This window comes from Gallinula chloropus (assembly GCF_964237585.1).
Source record: "Gallinula chloropus genome assembly, chromosome: 2".
In the NCBI taxonomy this organism is placed as follows: domain Eukaryota; kingdom Metazoa; phylum Chordata; class Aves; order Gruiformes; family Rallidae; genus Gallinula; species Gallinula chloropus.
The window spans coordinates 31,964,542-31,982,031 of record NC_140086.1 but is presented as its reverse complement, the minus strand read 5'-3'; the positions used below and the strand labels follow the sequence as shown (position 1 = coordinate 31,982,031).

At 41.5% G+C, this 17,490-nt stretch overlaps 1 protein-coding gene across 1 annotated transcript; it reads left to right on the top strand.

The window, feature by feature from the left end:
* Positions 1–2,832: 2,832 nt before the first annotated feature.
* Positions 2,833–16,178, top strand: STMN2 (stathmin 2; the record flags this gene model as incomplete). Its single annotated transcript, XM_084260591.1, has 4 exons — positions 2,833–2,953; positions 3,593–3,765; positions 13,034–13,225; positions 16,020–16,178. 4 exons carry the CDS (start codon positions 2,833–2,835, stop codon positions 16,077–16,079), a joined length of 546 nt encoding a protein of 181 aa, XP_084116717.1. The 3' UTR covers positions 16,080–16,178.
* Positions 16,179–17,490: the final 1,312 nt, after the last annotated feature.

Sequence of the window (17,490 nt, the reverse complement as noted above, 5' to 3'; positions counted from 1 at the left end):
CATTTGACTTGCACAGTTAATGGAATGATATGTACCCTACATGACTGCACAAGAAGCTATATAATTAGCAAGCCAGCTTAAACACATTTGGAAAATAAACTTTGTGGCAATCACTGCTTATCTTCAAGGGTTTTTAAAAGCTCCACTCTAAGACATAATGTTTGTGCCTATTTCATTTAACACAAGAGGTCCTGCGTAGATTGCATAAATGCTATGCTGTGCTGTTGGCTTCCTGGCCTAAGTGTGCTGCTTTTTTAATAGAAAAACATTTCTTTTTGAGAGAACAGGCTTCCATGGCTAAGACATTAACTCCTCAGGATTTGGGAAAGTGACGTTATCTCCCTGTTTGACCTGTGTGGCATGAGCCAGCCACTCTCATCAGACCACTAACTGGGCTAACATTACTATTGCTTTTGGTTTTGTTTTGGGTTTTTTTTTTTAAATGTATGGCAGTTTAAGGAAAGGAGAGCTGAGCAAAGCAGGGCTCCTGTTACTCAGTTGCTGCCAAATAAGCTGTTCTTGGCCTGGCCAAGGGGGACCAAGCCATTCAATGCTGATGTTGGACACCTGAGGAGCTGTGTAGGCCTTCAGTTCCTTTCAGGTCCTTGCCCTTAAGCCTCCCAACAACAAAACCAGTTCTTGTCAACACGGTAGGTTGTTTGGTTCCCAGGGTTGCAGCAGCCTCCAGAACTTGCTGTGAGTATTCAAGTTCCAGCTATAGATGACTTTCTAGGGCAAATGGATACTAAATCAATGCTGTGAGAAGAGTACATTATCTTTCTCCTGCCACAGTTTGCTGATGATAAGATGGGAAAAAAAAAGCACATTTTCTAATCCTTTTAAACACTGTTAGAAAACAAACCATATTCAATGTTAAGTAAATACAACAAATAATAACAAAAGCTCCAAAAGCCTGGATTCCTAGGACACTGCTTTGTATATCTCTTTGTATAAAGATATTTCAAGTTAGACATTGTAGCAGTGATTCAGCAGACCTTGTACAAGAATTCAGCTTGTGTCATCAACAGCCATGTCCTTAACATACAATCTGGTGCCCTTTTTCTGTATATTTATCAGCCTCCCAGGCAGCATGCAGGGCCTCGTGCTCCCATTCCCCAACATCCCTGCTGGCAAGGATGCAATGTTGATGATGTTGGCAGCCGCCTGGGCAAGCCCATCAAAGGACAGTCTGGACAACCACACATAGGTGCTTAGAATTATGCATGCAGCTAAATGCTTTGTTGGATGGAGGCCTAAATGTACATATCATTATGTTTGGCTGTTAATAGACATCAGTTGGACATGATTTGTCCTTCAAAGGATTTTTGAGTTATTCCTGGCAAGTTGGTACATAACGTTTCAAACAAAAAACATTGTCAGGTCCAAGTTCTTCCTTGACAACCTCAGTTGACAGAAAGCAAAATCTTTGCTGTACTCTTGACCTGAGATGCTGAATTTCACCAATGGTTTCCAAAAAGCTGTATGTCCTTTAGGTGGGTTATTTAGTAACCATTATTAGAGGCCCCATGCAAAGCTTAATTAGATGAATTAATCATCCACTGACAGTTAGAAATCCATTCCTGAACTTGTGGATCATTCAAAAAACATCATTTTGAGCAGCACCCAAAGGCTCTCAAGTCCTCATCAACTTTGGGGTCCTTTGTGAGTAGGAAAATCAAATTCAAAAAGCACAAAGGCATCCATGAGAAGGGCCGAATGACAATTTTATATGTATTCACAATTTGAAGATCAAAAGGCTGCCTAATTTTGCTTTTGTAACATCAAAGATTAGTTTGGTCTAATCTGTTAAGTACAGTACTTTCAGATGCAGTTATATTTTAAGCCATCTTTTCACACACCAGCAGCAAGTGTGCGTCTGTCTCTGTAGATATAATTTTGATAGTAGCAGGGGTTTGTGTGTACCAAGATTAATTTTGAAGCACACACCCCCGTCAACGTCTGTACTTGATGCAATGTGCTCAGTGGCTCAGGCATCGCCTCGGGACTCTGGACCTGGCTCTAGTTTGAGTTCTGCCATTGACCTGCCAGATACAAGGCTATTTTCCTACTTCTACATGATAGCAGTTAGAAAGGGTGGATGGTTAATGGTTAGGTATTGGTATCACCATTTCTAGACCAATTCCTCCTCAGTCCATGACTGGAGCTATAGGCATTACAAAGTAAGTAAAGGTAACACCATAAAGGAGAATAACAAGGATATTTATTGCATCAGATGATATGCACCAGACCTGAGTATGGAAGCAATGTATTTTGGCCACTAAGTGACGAAGGAAAAGGTTTTTTTCAAGTAGTTGTGCATATTAAGGACATTATGCAAAGGATTTGATAAATGTATCCTCATTTCTTATTTTATTTTTAATTATCTGGCTGACATTTTCATTTGTAACAGATGAGGTTTTCAGCACCTGCCTATGGCAACACATGGGCAGCGCTTCAGAGCTGTTCCCAATTGCATTTGGATACATCAGATAATTTGTAAGAGCTTCATGTCTCTCCACCTGCCAGGAGAGAGTGGCATCATGGCACTCATCCAGTGCTAAATACAGTTCCTTGTAGCCTCCTCCACTTTCTATAAACCAGAGAGGACTGTCTACATTACACACAAGGACGAGGTCACGTATGAGATCAGAAACAGTCTCTGCAGCACTGAGCATCTCACGTGTGATTTGATAAAGGCTCGGTGTTTAGAAAAAGTAGCTGAAAATAAATATTCTAGAGAAATCTGCCAGATGGGTGATGGATCAGATTTTCTGGTCCCCAGCCAGTCACCTCAGTCAGAGATTCACAAAGTAGGAACTGGGGAAATGAAGCATGCTAACAAAGTCTCTTGTTTCAGCTTACAAGGAAAAGATGAAGGAGCTGTCCATGCTCTCTCTGATCTGCTCCTGTTTTTACCCGGAACCTCGCAACATGAACATCTATAAATATGATGGTGAGTGAATTTCTCTGGAAATCATCCTGCGGGTCAGGTAATGTGCTACTGCTGGGAAATGACTCAGTTCGCCACCCCAGTCCCTAACGTTAGTCAGTGGATCTTTTGCTGATTTAGCAATTCATTTGCTGCTTTTGGCTGTTACCTTCTATCAGCTGTGTGTTACCCATGATGCTGGGTATTGTTCTTAATAGCAGCTAACTAAACTCTTAAAGCCAGCCCTGTCATATTCAGCTTTACTTTTCCTACTCGTCCCATTTGAAAATTGCAGCTCTTCACAGCTGACGTCATTTCCAAGGAAATCAAGAAAAGATGAAAGCATGCTTAAAACATTAATCGGCTTGGGCACTGCTTGCAGGGGGTGTGAAATGACACAGAACCCCAATAAGCTTCCAAAACTGCTGTACATTTTTATCTTTATGAGATTAAGGTATAATTAAGCTATTACAGATAAAATGGAATGTACTTCTCCTGAGAACAGTTTTCAGCCCATAATCTGCCATCGCATTTAAAATGCCCAAGGCAAAGATGCTAAATCTTTTGTCTGTACTTCTGATCCTACACTGGCATCTCTGCTGCTTCTCCCCTCAATACTGCTGCGGTATTGAAGGGCTTAACACTTCTCACTTTATTGTGCAGACATGGAAGTGAAACAAATCAACAAACGTGCCTCAGGCCAGGCCTTTGAACTGATCCTAAAGCCGCCATCCCCAGTCTCAGAAGCACCACGAACTTTAGCTTCTCCAAAGAAGAAAGAACTCTCTCTTGAGGAGATCCAGAAAAAGCTGGAGGCTGCAGAGGAGAGGAGAAAGGTATGTTTCCTTCAAAAAATATGCTAGTAATTTTCCTGACTTAGTGTACACAGTAATAGCCAAGTTTCCTGTCTGTTAGTATGTTTTCAATTGCCATCCCTGACTCACAATGTCCTGTATCAACAAAAATTGGTAACAAATTCAAATAAACAGATGAGTTTATTTTCCGTTAGCAGCTTGCAAACAAACCTCGCTGGTTTTAATGCTTGGGAAGGATGAGTCACAAAATCCAGATAGCTTTGGACAGGAGACCCAAGTGGGTTCAAATACACGTGCTTACTCTGTGAGCATAAGTGGGTCATTCAAAGCATCTATGGTAGCTTCTGAAAAACAGTTTGGTTCTTTTGGTGTCTAAATTTAAGAGATGTATGTGCAATTCAGACACCTACTGCCTGGGCTACCAGATCTTGGGGTTTGGACTCAATCCCTTGAGGTCCCTTCCAACCCCTACAATTCTGTGATCTTGACTCCTTGTAGTGGCCATGGAAATTACAAGACCTGCCTGAGGTGGCTAAAATGTCTTACTTATGCAGTACAGAACTATGTCAGCCCTGAATAAAGATCACTCACTACACACTTGAGTGAAGATACTAGCATAGCACAGCTACCAAGAGAGGCACTTCTAGCAGACAGTATGAATAGTGCTGGGAGTTGGTCTTCTGGGGCTGTCAGCAGGGTAAGTCTTCCTTTCCTTTTTGACCCTGTTTCATAACCAAGTAAGTTTGTCACATAGAACTTGGAAGGGTTGTTACATCTTCTTCAAAAAGTTTAGCACATCTTAACTGTTTATTCAGATTTCACCATGACTAATGTGTTGCAGAGGTCTTTGTTTACTCTGAAAGCTTTCAAAAGAAATACTTCTTTCACGGTATTGATTTTAGTGAAAGGACATGACTTTATGTGGAAGTAATAATGCGTTTGCACTCACACCTGCCCAGAAGCATGAGCTTTATGACATGCCCCAAAGACTCCATCTGTGAAGTGCCTCTGTACCAAGTGCAAATTCTCAGGAAAAGATAGGGGCACAGGATGAAATCACTGCAATTTAGAAGCCTGACACTGTGCATATACTTAGTGAGAAATACAAATTGAATGTCCCAGAGATTTAATTTAATTAGTGCTTATTTCTTCCAAAAGAAAAGCTCATTATGCAATAAACTGGTAATCAATGATAGCAATACAGACACCTGCCGTTTCTCCCCCTTGGTATTGCATTCGTTTTGAATGAACATTTAACTGAGTTATTTTAATAGGCAAGATCTTCCATGCTAGCATTGCAGCAGAAATAACTGGGAAAGGAACAAAGAACAGAGCAGAAAACTTCCTACCTCACGGTTAAAATCCCTGGACCTCCCACATCTCAACTATTGCCTTCAGTTTTGGCCTGCAAAAGAGAGTAGTGCAGAGAAGGGTAGAAAAGCAAGCAGAGGAATGGAAGATCTTTCATAAGAAGATAAATAGTCTGCTTCTCAGCTTGGAAAGAGACAGCAAATGGAAGATAAGATAGAAGTCTGTGAAGTCATGAATAGTAATGAGAAGATGAATAGGAACAATTATATTCTGTTTCACACAATCCAAAGGGACAGAAACACGGAATGAAATCATCTGACAGCAATTTCAAGACTGAGAGAGGGAATCACCTTTTCATGTATTGTTTAATCAAGGTGTATTTATTGTCACAGGCTATTTAGAGAGTATTAAAATATTCTTTATTTCAAAAAGATAATAGCAAAATTGATAGAGCACTACCTTGTAGAAAATCATTATACGGATGCAACTTCTGACTCAGAAAATATGTGACTTGGTGACTGATGAAAGCCAGGATGGTATACATATATTTTTATAAATATATATATATATATGCACACACATATGTATACATACATACACACACACATATATATATCTTCCAAGGAAATGACAAGGCAGATTTGCCCAACTTCATCCTCACTTTCCCTAAACATCTCCGCTTTCTGCTGCTAGACAAACCAGGCAGACGTTTTCTGACATCAGCATGGCAGCTGTTATCATAGTTTTCAATCTATGTATGGCAGCTAGCAGGCATGACCATTCTAGATCATGTTCTTCCAGCACAGTTCTAGTTAAAATCAAGTATAACTAATGGATGAGAATTGCCTTTTTGGAAAAAATACTAATTGATTTCACACTGTTTAGGAATTAGGTTCTGCTCTGTTAATTAGGCAGTGTTCACTAATAAGTCTTCAAACTCACGAGAACAGCTCTACATGCACTTCAGCAGTCTCCTACTTCTGATGTTTATCACTACTTTTTATTCCCTTCTAAGTTCTTACAAGGCTCTTTCCTTTTCTCCCTCTTTTTGCTAACCTAACCTGACAGTCACTGTGACCTCATACTCTCAGACCAAACCAAGAGTTCCACCTGAGGCGTTTTTTTCCTTTTGTACCACACAGTGAAAGCCATTTTGTCTAGTTACAGGTTTGGCCTTTTCCTTTTATAGAATCCCTTTTACAGCACGTCATTATTATCCTGTTATTTCTTCAGCATAGGTGTGCTGTATTTTCTCACCTTGGTGGATAATCAGATCTTTTTGTCCTTGCCACTTAAGAAATTCGAGCACAGTGACATTGTAAGCTGCAGAAGTTTATTTCTTACAGAACCTTTAACGTTTATCAGCTTTTATCCATGGGTCATAAGGATTCAGCTATTACCGTGTTTGATGTGCAGACTTCAAGAGCCATATGTGGAATGTTATATCTTTATTGCCCATATTCAACTTCCAAGCATAAAAATGAAACACTGAAGTGACGCACATTTCTGCTAGACTCTGGATTATGGGAGAGAAATCATATGTAATTAAATCCTCTTAATGGCTTTGTATTGGGATGAAATTGAATCTGGCTCGTCCCTAGTGCTTAGCACCACAAAGGATGCAGAATGGTCATATTTTTAAGCTTCCACGCTGCTGGGTATAGACGTATAGCAACATGAGTTTTCAATGCTGTTATTACAAAGTGTTTCAAGATAAGCCCCCCCATGCAGCTTAGTGTGGGCAAGGTTTGCCATGCTCAGCAGCCCGGGACACATCCTGGCATCGCAGCCACAGTCTGCGTTGGGCTGTGGCACCCGATTCGCAGCCCCTTGAGCCAGCCCCACAGCCTGCCCAGAGGCACATCTTCATGCTCACTCTGCCGTGCCTTTGGCATTGAAAAAGCCGCCGATGCTTTACCACAGGGTACAGCAGACTGCCGGGGGGAAAGGCTTCACTCTGGCAGGGAAGGCGTCTGAGCTGGGGGACAAAGGCCCCCAGAAACCGTGTGGGATTGACAAAACTGCCACTCCAGGCAAGAGGAGAGGCAGAGAAGGGATCTGCACCTTCACTGGGAAAAGTGGAGCTTTCTTTGTTCTTGTGACTCACTCCAGTTCCCCTCCTTGTTTTGCTGTAATGGGTAAGCAAGCAGGCCAGGAGAGAGAACAGCTCTGCCCCAGACATTTGCCTCCTGTTTTGCCTATCTATTGAGCTCCCTTTCTGTTACAGCTGGACCTCAGCCATGCTTGTGCAGAGAGGGAATATAGCATGAAGTGCTAAGGTCTCAGCAACAGGTGTGTAATCGGCACCAGAACTGGGTGTTTCTGCCCCATTTGGATTTACACCCTATATAGTGCTTCACCCCTAATATTTACAGAAGATAGCCAAAACCACAAGCCACTCCAAAGCTCCTCATCCAAAAAGCATAACCTTGAGGGATGTGTGCCCACAGGACGATGTTTGCTACCAGCTAGCAGAGGGTTTAGTGTTAGGCACCATGGTCTGTGTCGGACCATGTGGAGTCATGAGTGGAGACAGCATATACCCCAGTGCTGGCAAAGCTGCTCCCCACCATCACCATGGGCTTTGGTGCTACTGAACTACCATAAGACAAAGTGACATTGATTTTCATTAGCTTTAAACTGTTAGGCTTCAGAGTCCAGCAGACCAAGAAATGCCTCATGCACAGTTAGTTCATCAGGTAGAAGGCTCAGGTGATGCCACTTGCATCCCTCCAACGTGCCTTGTTCACCCCCATGTGTGTCACAATGCTGACAGCAGCAATTTTTTCCTAGATGAGGAATAGACAGGTGTTTTGAATCACACTGTGTATGAGTTCCTTACTTTCTTTACTCCATCTTCTTAGTAGCCCGGTCCTTTGGCAAGAGACCAAAATAAAGTAAAAAAAAAAATCTCATCTAAATTCAGGCAACATTTTTCACCATCTGGTTTCAGTAGAAACAGGACTTCACCTACAGACATCTCTGGCTCTCCTGCCACATGGCCTTTTCACTCCTCTGCTCTGTGACCCCATGGAGCAAGTTCATCCCCCTCTCCTTTGTGTCTAGACTGTCATCACTTCAGGAGACGAACTGCCTCTCCCTGTGTATTTCCACACTGTCGGGGTCAGTGAGTCCTCACAACAGCCAACACAGTTGTTAATGGAGTGCAAACTAGAATTCCCAGTGAGGAATCATATGTAACCACACTGAGATTGGAGGAAGCCAGTGCCATGAGTGAGATCTAACTTGAGTCCATTCCTTTGGTTTTACATGGAAAAAGCCCAACCTCAATTACGTCCTCTGGAAACATCGCTATTTCAACCGTTTCTTTATGACTCATGCCTAGGCTTCACCTTGGCATTTACACTGAAGTAGGGGCCTTTCATCCTGCCTTCATACTCTGCTCCATTAATAATATTTCTGAAATGCCCAATACACTGAAAAATACCAAAGGTAATGCAGCTTCTGCTAAACAATTAATTTTTTTTAGAAAAGTCCAGCCAGTGAATTAATGTGTTATGAAAGGGGAGCTCTCATTACTGGTAGCATGTCTCATTCATCCTAGTAACTAAGATGATCAGGTGAATGCATTCAAGCTGAAATTCCCAGTTTAAAAGCAGTTCTCTGAGCCCATTTGTTGATAAAAGTAATCCTTTGATTTTATCTCTGCGGAAATGACTTCAATATTAGGATGTACGTGTCAGAAATAGATAAATGTGAGAAAATAAAGCACCTGTTACTAAGTAGAATTTTCTTCCTGTGAGTAATAATTAAAAATCTACGTATCTCCAAAGCCAGTTCCATAAATAATTTTGCTTATTAAGTGAATGTTTAGTTGTCTGCATCTATCTCTGGCCAGCTAGATATGAGATGTGCATTTCCTTTTGAAGCACTAATCTCTGAAAACTGGGTGTGCATGTGACCCTCTAGAAATACAATATGAATGTCATATAAGTTTGCCTGTCTTAGCCATCTTTTCAGCACAGCAATTCATTTCTAGGAGTAAAAGTATCTGTACCAGAAGTGTTATACCACACTTTTATTCCTCCACACCTAGCATTAGACACTGCAGCTGTAGCTAGCTTTGTTGATTAAGCCTTGTTATATTTCATTTCCCCCTTGGGTATTGCTTTTTCGCTTCTGCACCATTCCATAATTTTCTCTCCTTATTAATCTTCTTTATCTTTCATCCCATTTCCAGACTCTTTTACTCAGCTCCTCACAATAGCCGTATAAAAAGCGCGTTTCCTCAGTAGCCATTTACAACTGTGCTACAACATCGACTCCCGAGGATTTGAAAATACCCTTCCCAGCATTTCAAGCAATACAATCTTGAAAATAAACTTGGAAGAAAATCTTCCTGTGCGTGCTGGAATCCTGTATAGGAGTCCAAATGCAGCAGTTAAAAGCCAACACAAACAGCGAAGGGACTCTATTAATCCCAGCCCCACTATGTATCCGGGGTCATTCATATAGCTGTTTCTGGATGTGCAGACTTTGAACAGACAGGGTGGCCAAGTTCTTTTGCCAAATGTGCTGGAAACAGAAAATCATTTAAAAATCCTGTACAAAAACACATCAACCACCTTCCAAAACCGTCATAAGTGGATTTCAGAAACTGTCTGAACACCAGGGAAACAAGCAGACTAACAGCTGGGGTATAACAGCATTAGAAGAGGGACATCACTCTAAATGACACCCTCTCCCCTGGATGTTTTGTGGTGGGGAAGGGGTCCCCTTATCTTGAACTGGTCCTGGGTGCCTTGATCATTTTGAGGGAGGAAGAGGAATGCCACGTAAGGCGTACCATAAAGGAAAATGGCATTGGGGTGCACAGTCAGTTCCTGAGGCCTGGTTTAGCTTTTTTTTTCAGACTCTTACTGGTGCCAGTGCAATTTGCATCCAGTAAATACTGAATTAGAATATAAGGATTTTCTTTGTTATCATGCATTAGTGGACAAATTACTTTTGAATGTGTGCTTCTGCCAGCGCAGCCTCCAGAACTGTGTGTACTTTGCTATGGAACACTAATATTTCACTGTTCTCCTGTATTTATGATAATAAGAAGTAGTTCCAGAAGACAAAGGATTTGAATGGAAGAAAACAAATCATGAAAAATGGGCAAGTGCCCCAAAGTTTCAAATGCATTTTGCTACCTCACGTTGAAAACCAATGTTCTTTTCAAAAACACTGCTTATAGGCATAGTCCAAATCTAACTTTTTATTATAGTATCTCCATGGACCCAGATACGTCCTTGGAAATGTCCATTTTCCCAATTTAAAAATGCTTGATTTTATAATGACACATGTATACACACACATGGACATGCGTATTTAAAGACCATGAAATGGTAGCAAGCCTCTTAAAGGTTTCATGGGAAGGGACATTACAGTTAATATCATAGTATCTTTTCCATTCAAACTCCCAACAGGAAGGGAAATAGATTCTTAGATTATAAAAGTTACTCTTAGATCACTTAAGCAAACGGTCCCTAAAATGCCTATCAGCAACCAAAATTTAATGACAACAACTTTTTCAAAATTAGATGAAAGGTTGCAGTAGAGCAGCAAATTAAACAGAAAATGGAGAATCACTCCACAAGCACTGGTCAAACTGAGCCACTCAAGTCGGTCCAAGAATGGTAAAGCAAGATGAAGATGCTGAATTGTTTCCATTTCACATTATATCAGATATTTCAAAATAACTTTTTGCATTTTGAAATTGCCTACAGTTAAAGAACTGTGAAATGATAAGTATCTGAAAGAAAATATTTTGCTTCCAAATAACCTATTTTTATATTAATATTATTATTAAAATTATTGATGTTTTTGTTAAACTTACAGGACTTTTATGATTTGTCCATTATTCTACAAAATTCCTTCTTTGCCCTTCTCTTTTTCCCTCTGGTTCATCCTCCTTCTTTTTTACACCACTGAAACTCACAGAACAGCTCACCCAAAGCAGGGTGCACAGGTTGGTGTCAAGGCAGGTTTTGAACATCTCCAGAGGAGACTCCAGATGTGGCCTCACCAGGGCAGAGTAGAGGGGTAGGATAACCTCCCTCGACCTGCTGGCCATGCTCTTCTTAATGCACCCCAGGATCCCATTGGCCTTCTTGGCCAAGCGTGCACACTGCTGGCTCATGGCTTGTTGCCCACCAAGACTCCCAGGTCCTTCTCTGCAGTACTGCTTCCCTAGCCTGTACTGGTGCAAAACTCCTGCTCTTGGCTGCTACAATCTGGGGAATTTTTGTTCACATTTGCCACATCTTTTGGTCTGCACAGCCCTTATTTTCCCTGAGTGAAAGATCTGGAAAACACTTGTGTATTACTCTCTGTTCAGCATATACTGTAATGGAGGTAAGAGCGAGGAGGAGCCTTCATGAGGTACCAGCTGTTTCAGTGGACTATTCCCATCAGCAGCTGCTCCAGGGAGCACAGTTTAATGAGCCCTTAACTGCAACCAGGCCAAAGGTGAAAGTTAAGTGCAGTAAGTGGCCCAGATGGATGAAAGTAGCTTTTTCCCCTGACCTCAAGCAAGCCATTACAGCCTTGCAAAGCCTTTTACTCCAGTGTCTTGCTGCAAGACCTTGTGTTCAAGGCTGGATTGGATGGGGCCTTGAGCAGCCTGGTCTAGTGAGAGGTGTCCCTGCCCATGGCAGGGAAGGGTTGGATAATCTTTAAAGTCCCTTCCAACCCAAACCATTCTATGATTCTAAGATGCTCTGCCTGGCTTTTGCTAGTATCTGCTTAATTTGCCTCATCACTGCATTTGTCTCTGTGTTTATCTTACCTCTGTTCAAATACTTGTTTTCTCCTCCTAGTTGGATCTCACTGATGTAAAAGAATTGCAGCCTTTTTTTCACTCCATTTAAAGCCACACGATAGAATTTAATAGGATTCATTATCACTAATTTAATTATTGGTTAAAGCCCTTAATTTGGGCCTTAAACTAATTCATTTTTATGGGTAACAATGGCAACAGTGCATTGTGATCTGCAATGAAATACGCAGTTAGCTTCCCAGAGCCATATTTCATTCCCTTATTTGTGTTTGCTTCTCATGCTCCCTCTAATTGATTTTCTCCAGAAGCATAGAATGTTGTTTGTCATTTCCAAATAACCCCTCTGAAACGTACGGTCTTTTCCACTAGTCTTGCCCAGAGGATGGGCCTGATGCTGCAAGGTCTTTGGCTTCTCTCCTAGGATAAGTGGTTTCACGTTAGTAATTTGATTTAAAATAAATAACTAAACTTATGCTTCTGAGAAATGGGTTTACAAATATAAAAAACACATTGTCATCCATAAACTGCAGCCATTTAATTCCTACCTGCAGTTTTCATCTTCCTTGCAAAATTTGAATTTTTAACTAAAAATAGCTTTCTTACTATTTGCTACAGAATGCCCCCTCCTTTTTTCCCTTCCTAATGGGTGAGATGAAGCCAAACATAAGTAGCATGAAAAAAAAAAAAATGTCTGAGTTTACTCTGTCTTTCACAACAGTAAACTTACTAGCTGTTGAAACACATTAAAGGATCATCCAACCTAGGTGAAAAATGTACCTCTCCTGTGTTGGCAGCCTCCCCTTTAACACAGTACATAACTTCAGCCTTCAATTTCATATTTCTATAAATAAATTGCTCATAGCTAAAAGACTGCAGCTGTTAGGGCTTGAGCAAACACTGCAGTAACCCAGACAACCCAGGACAGTAACACATGACAGCATTTGCTCTTAACAGAAGTGCTTTGGACACTTCTCTGCTGCTGACTAAGGCACATACCCCAATTTAGCCAGTGCCTCTAAGCCCCTGTTATTGAAGCTAATCTGGTTTATACACAGAAGTGATCTTTCCAAACAGTGCATGTCACAACAAAGCAACAAACTTTTATGCAGTTTATGAAGACGAATTGTTGCCATGTGGGAGTTACTTTGCTTGACATGAGCGTTTCATTTAAGCTGCATGCTTTTCTGTTCCCAGTCCCAGGAGGCCCAGGTGCTGAAACATCTGGCAGAGAAGAGAGAACATGAGCGAGAAGTGCTTCAGAAGGCTTTGGAGGAGAACAATAACTTCAGCAAAATGGCAGAGGAAAAGCTGATACTGAAAATGGAACAGATCAAAGAAAACCGTGAAGCTAATTTAGCTGCTCTTATTGAACGTCTCCAAGAAAAGGTAACCACACCATCACTTCTCACCTTAGACTAGAGAGGAATACCTAATCGATATTTTAAAGAGATGTTGTGGGTAGCTCTTACCTCAGTTGCTACACTTGAGTGAGTTTTAGGTCAGAGCCTCTAATGTCCAGCTAAACCACCACTCACTTTTGAAAAAGACAGAACTTCTATAATCACACATTCACAGCATGGTTGAGGTGGGGAGGGACCTCTGAAGGTCACCTGGTCCATCTCCCCTGCTCAAGCAGAGTCACACAGAGCTGGCTGCCTGTGACCATGTCCAGTTGGCTTTTTAATACCTCCAAGGATGGAGACTCCACAACCTCCCCAAGCAACCCATGCCAGTGCTGTCACTCTCACAGTGAAAAAGTGTTTCCTGATGTTCAGAGGGAACCTCCAGTGTGTGCCCATTGCCTCTGATCCTGTCACTAGGCACCACAAAAGAAGCCTGGCCTTTTGCACCATCCACTTAGGAATTTATACACATTGATGAGATCACCCCAGAGCCTTCTGCTCTCCAGGTGGAACAGTCCCTTCTCTTTCAGCCTTTCCTCACAGGAAAGACTGAGAGATGCTCCAGTTCTTTAGTCTTCATGACTCTTTGCTGGAGTATCCCTGCGGAAAGGTTGATTTTCTAGCTTCAAAGGAGTGCTGTGAACAAATGAAAGTCACTTGTGTCTAGATTTCAGCTTTTAAGAAAAGTCATTAATCAAACTAAACAGTTTTCCTGTGTCTCCCTTTCTCAGAGGAGAAAGATGAAAAAATAGGGGAAAAAAATCTTTCCTATACATTAACAGGGGTCTCTTCTTCTATCAGTCTTGCAACTAAAAGAGACTAAATTTTATTTTGGAGATCTGTGGTACAGCCAGAGAAAACATGTAAATCACAAAGCCCACCCTGCAAGACCAAGAGTGCCCTTCTCCAAAGCAACACTTCCACACCAGAGAGGGAAACATGCACATGAATGGTCACTTGTTCTCAGGGGTAAACTTTCTAATATGTTACTAAGCTGACTAACAGAAAGAAAATGGTTTTCAGTGAGATCTTCTCCAGGAGCACCTCTGTTGCTTTGATGGAGACAAAGAGAGCAGGAACAAAACAAAAGAAACTAAAGGGTGACTACTCAAATGGGATGTTTCTTGAGCTTAAGAACTGTACTCAGATTACTTGACATTTTTTGCATTGGATTGGTTTACAGGCACATGTCCCAAAGCTTATGAAAACAAAAGGAAAAGCCTATTAGCCATCCTACAGGTCCAGAGGGAAATGAGAAGAACAGCTGAAGCATCTCTCTGTCCTAGGTTAATGTTAAAAGATTGTTAAGCCCCATTTCCATGTCAATATGAGGGGGTTGGACTCGATGATCTCTTGAGGTCCCTTCCAACCCCTACAATTCTACAATACGATTCTGTGAATACAGGCATCAAACCTAAAGAAGGCTTCTGAACAAATATGACAGTAACTCATTTGGAAACCTTTGTCCAGACCAGCAATTTAATATTGCATGACTATACAGTTTTTCCTGGATAGTCAGGCAAAAAAGCAAACCCTGAATGTACAGGAAAAAAAGAAGTCCAAATCTTCAAAGGCTACACAGAACTAGGGACACCCTGAGGTTTTGGTGCCTATAGGCTTCTACAGTCAAAGCTAACTTCTGGATATTGCATTTGGCAGGAACAAGGATCAAGTCCTATATAAAACCTCACATTCAGAATTATGGATCTTACAAGAAACTGCAGTTTACAGTCAGCTGATGCAATAAGCTGTGTTGGCCTGTGATCCATAGACACTAAAACAAAAGACAATAAAAAGATAACTGTTGATTTCAGTTAATTTCTTACAATAAAATACCACACACACACACACACACACACCCCCAATTCCAGGAAACACCTGAGGGGTGCCTTAAAATGAAGTCAGCAAGGGATGGATGCTTGCTTCTGTAGTCACCTTGTGCTTGTCATTTGGTTGTGTGGGGTTTTTTCAATGATCAGGCCCCAAGAGCTAAAAGTGATAGTTTGACAGTTGGAAGGAGAGGGGCATAAACCAAAAACTCTAAAGCCCATAAGCTGCCAAAAATAACTGTTTTATAAACACCCCAAGTAGAATATTATTAAATTGATCTGACAGCTGTTGTTCCTGACCACAGGCCCATTTCCACTGACCTGAGTATACAGTGTCTCAAATAAGCCTCTATTATTAATTATGACTGCTTTTGTAAAAGGCAAGACATCATGGCTGGAAGTGGACAGAAGGACCTTGCACTGACTTTTGGTAACCATGTCCCTTCTCCATCACAGCCAGAGAAAGAATGGAGAGGACAGTTAGCTTCATCATTGTGTCTAAGGGGACATTTGAGATGTTCAGATGGGGCCATCACAGTGGAAGTAAATGCTTGAACCTCTATATATTAACTTTTTAATAAGCCCACTCATCGCTCCCTGCATTTAGTTTAATAACTGGAATTCAAAGAGCAGATGTGAGCACATGGCCCATTTTATGCTGCAAGCAGCACATCTCCATGTGGGCCTTTAAAATCTGAAGTGCTGAGGCCATATCAGATAAAAGCCCGAGCTCCAGAGCACAAGCAGAATGCAGGCATGGGACATGCCTCAGGCTGGTCTGGTAGGTGACACCTCTCCTGATCTGCATCCTTTAGAGACGGGTTTGCAGTGAAACGAGCTTTGCACAGGCATCAAATGCACAAACTAGAAGAACTGCCATCAGGAGTCTCCCTGGAAAGGCAGAATGAGAAAGAGGTTTCATTGTCTTCCCTTGTTGCTGTTTTCCAGGAGAGGCATGCCGCAGAGGTGCGTAGAAACAAGGAGCTCCAGGTGGAACTGTCTGGCTGAGAACAGCAATGGTGGATGTGACCCATCCCCACCATTAGCAAACTTCCCCTGCCTATATTATTATGGATCATGCGATATCAGTATGGGAAATGTATGACATGGTTTAAAAAAAAAAAAAAATCAAGAACTCAATAAAAAACTTTAAAAAAGAAACACAAATAAAAAACAAAACCAGTGCGGTCTCTTTGCAGAATGATTTGCTTGATGTTTAAAAAACTTGGATCTTATTTTGTAAATACTTACATTTTTGTTAAAAAATACAAGTATTGCATTATGCAAGTTATTTCATAATCTTACATGTCCTGTAACAGGCTTCTGATGTTGTCTATTTCCACTCGGTCGGATTTGCTGGGTCTGTTCATTTGAAGCACCCCACGTCTAATACCATTCCCTGCGACTTTCATTCCAACCATCACGAGGTCAGTAGTAGTTCTATGGTGCTAGAGACCAGTCATTGCCTAATAACCTAGACTGCTTTGCCATCAATAAGCTTTGTTGAGACAGTGACTAGATCACGGGCATCGCCACTTCACATCAGCTGTCCAAGACACAAGGCTCTTTAAAACGTAGCTTCTTCAAACGCGACTGACACCACAGGACTCTGTAGTGGGCTACATAATTGGGGTCCAGTGGCCATGGGCAGTACTTGTTGCTTCTGCTTTTTGGGGTGAGAGGCAGCAAATACACCTGTGGGACAGAATGAAACCAGGTGGGATCAGTTTGAGGCAAATTTCAATGGGCACATTGTAACCATCAAGCTACGACAAGTTCTGGATGATGCCAAACAGCCATAAAAATGCTAATTGTAAAGTGAGCTTAATTCACCACTTGAAAAATTATTGATGGAGCAACTAATAGCATCAAGTGGCTTTATCTGTAGGTGCCATGATCTATGATACTTATCTGATGCTACCACATTATGTGTCTAATAGTACAAGAGGCTAACAGATATTTCACCTGGAACCCATGAGCCTGTTGTTACCTTTTTTTTGACACTGCTGACTTCCATTTGTCATGACCTTTACTCTTCAGTGTTAGCCAACCCTACCTAGTGACAGACATCTAGGACTAAGAGGGCTGAAGCAGCAGGAATGACTAGACAGGGTGTTTGTGCCAAGTACAATATCACCAAACCTAACACATCATCCCAAAAATAGCTGCAGTTTTGAAGTTGTCCCTACCCCCCGAGAGGTTGCTGCCTGCATATTCTACTCTTCATTAGTGCTATTTTCCTGTATGTCATTGTGAGCAAGCTGTGATTAATAAAGAATTGGGGTTCTGTGAACTGAAAAAGGGCTTGTCTCTTCTCTCGCTCCATTACTTCTCTGACATGTGCCCATGTGAGGTGAAAACCTAATGTAGTCATAAAAGCATGGAAATGAGACTTAAATAAGAGCTATTAATAAACCAG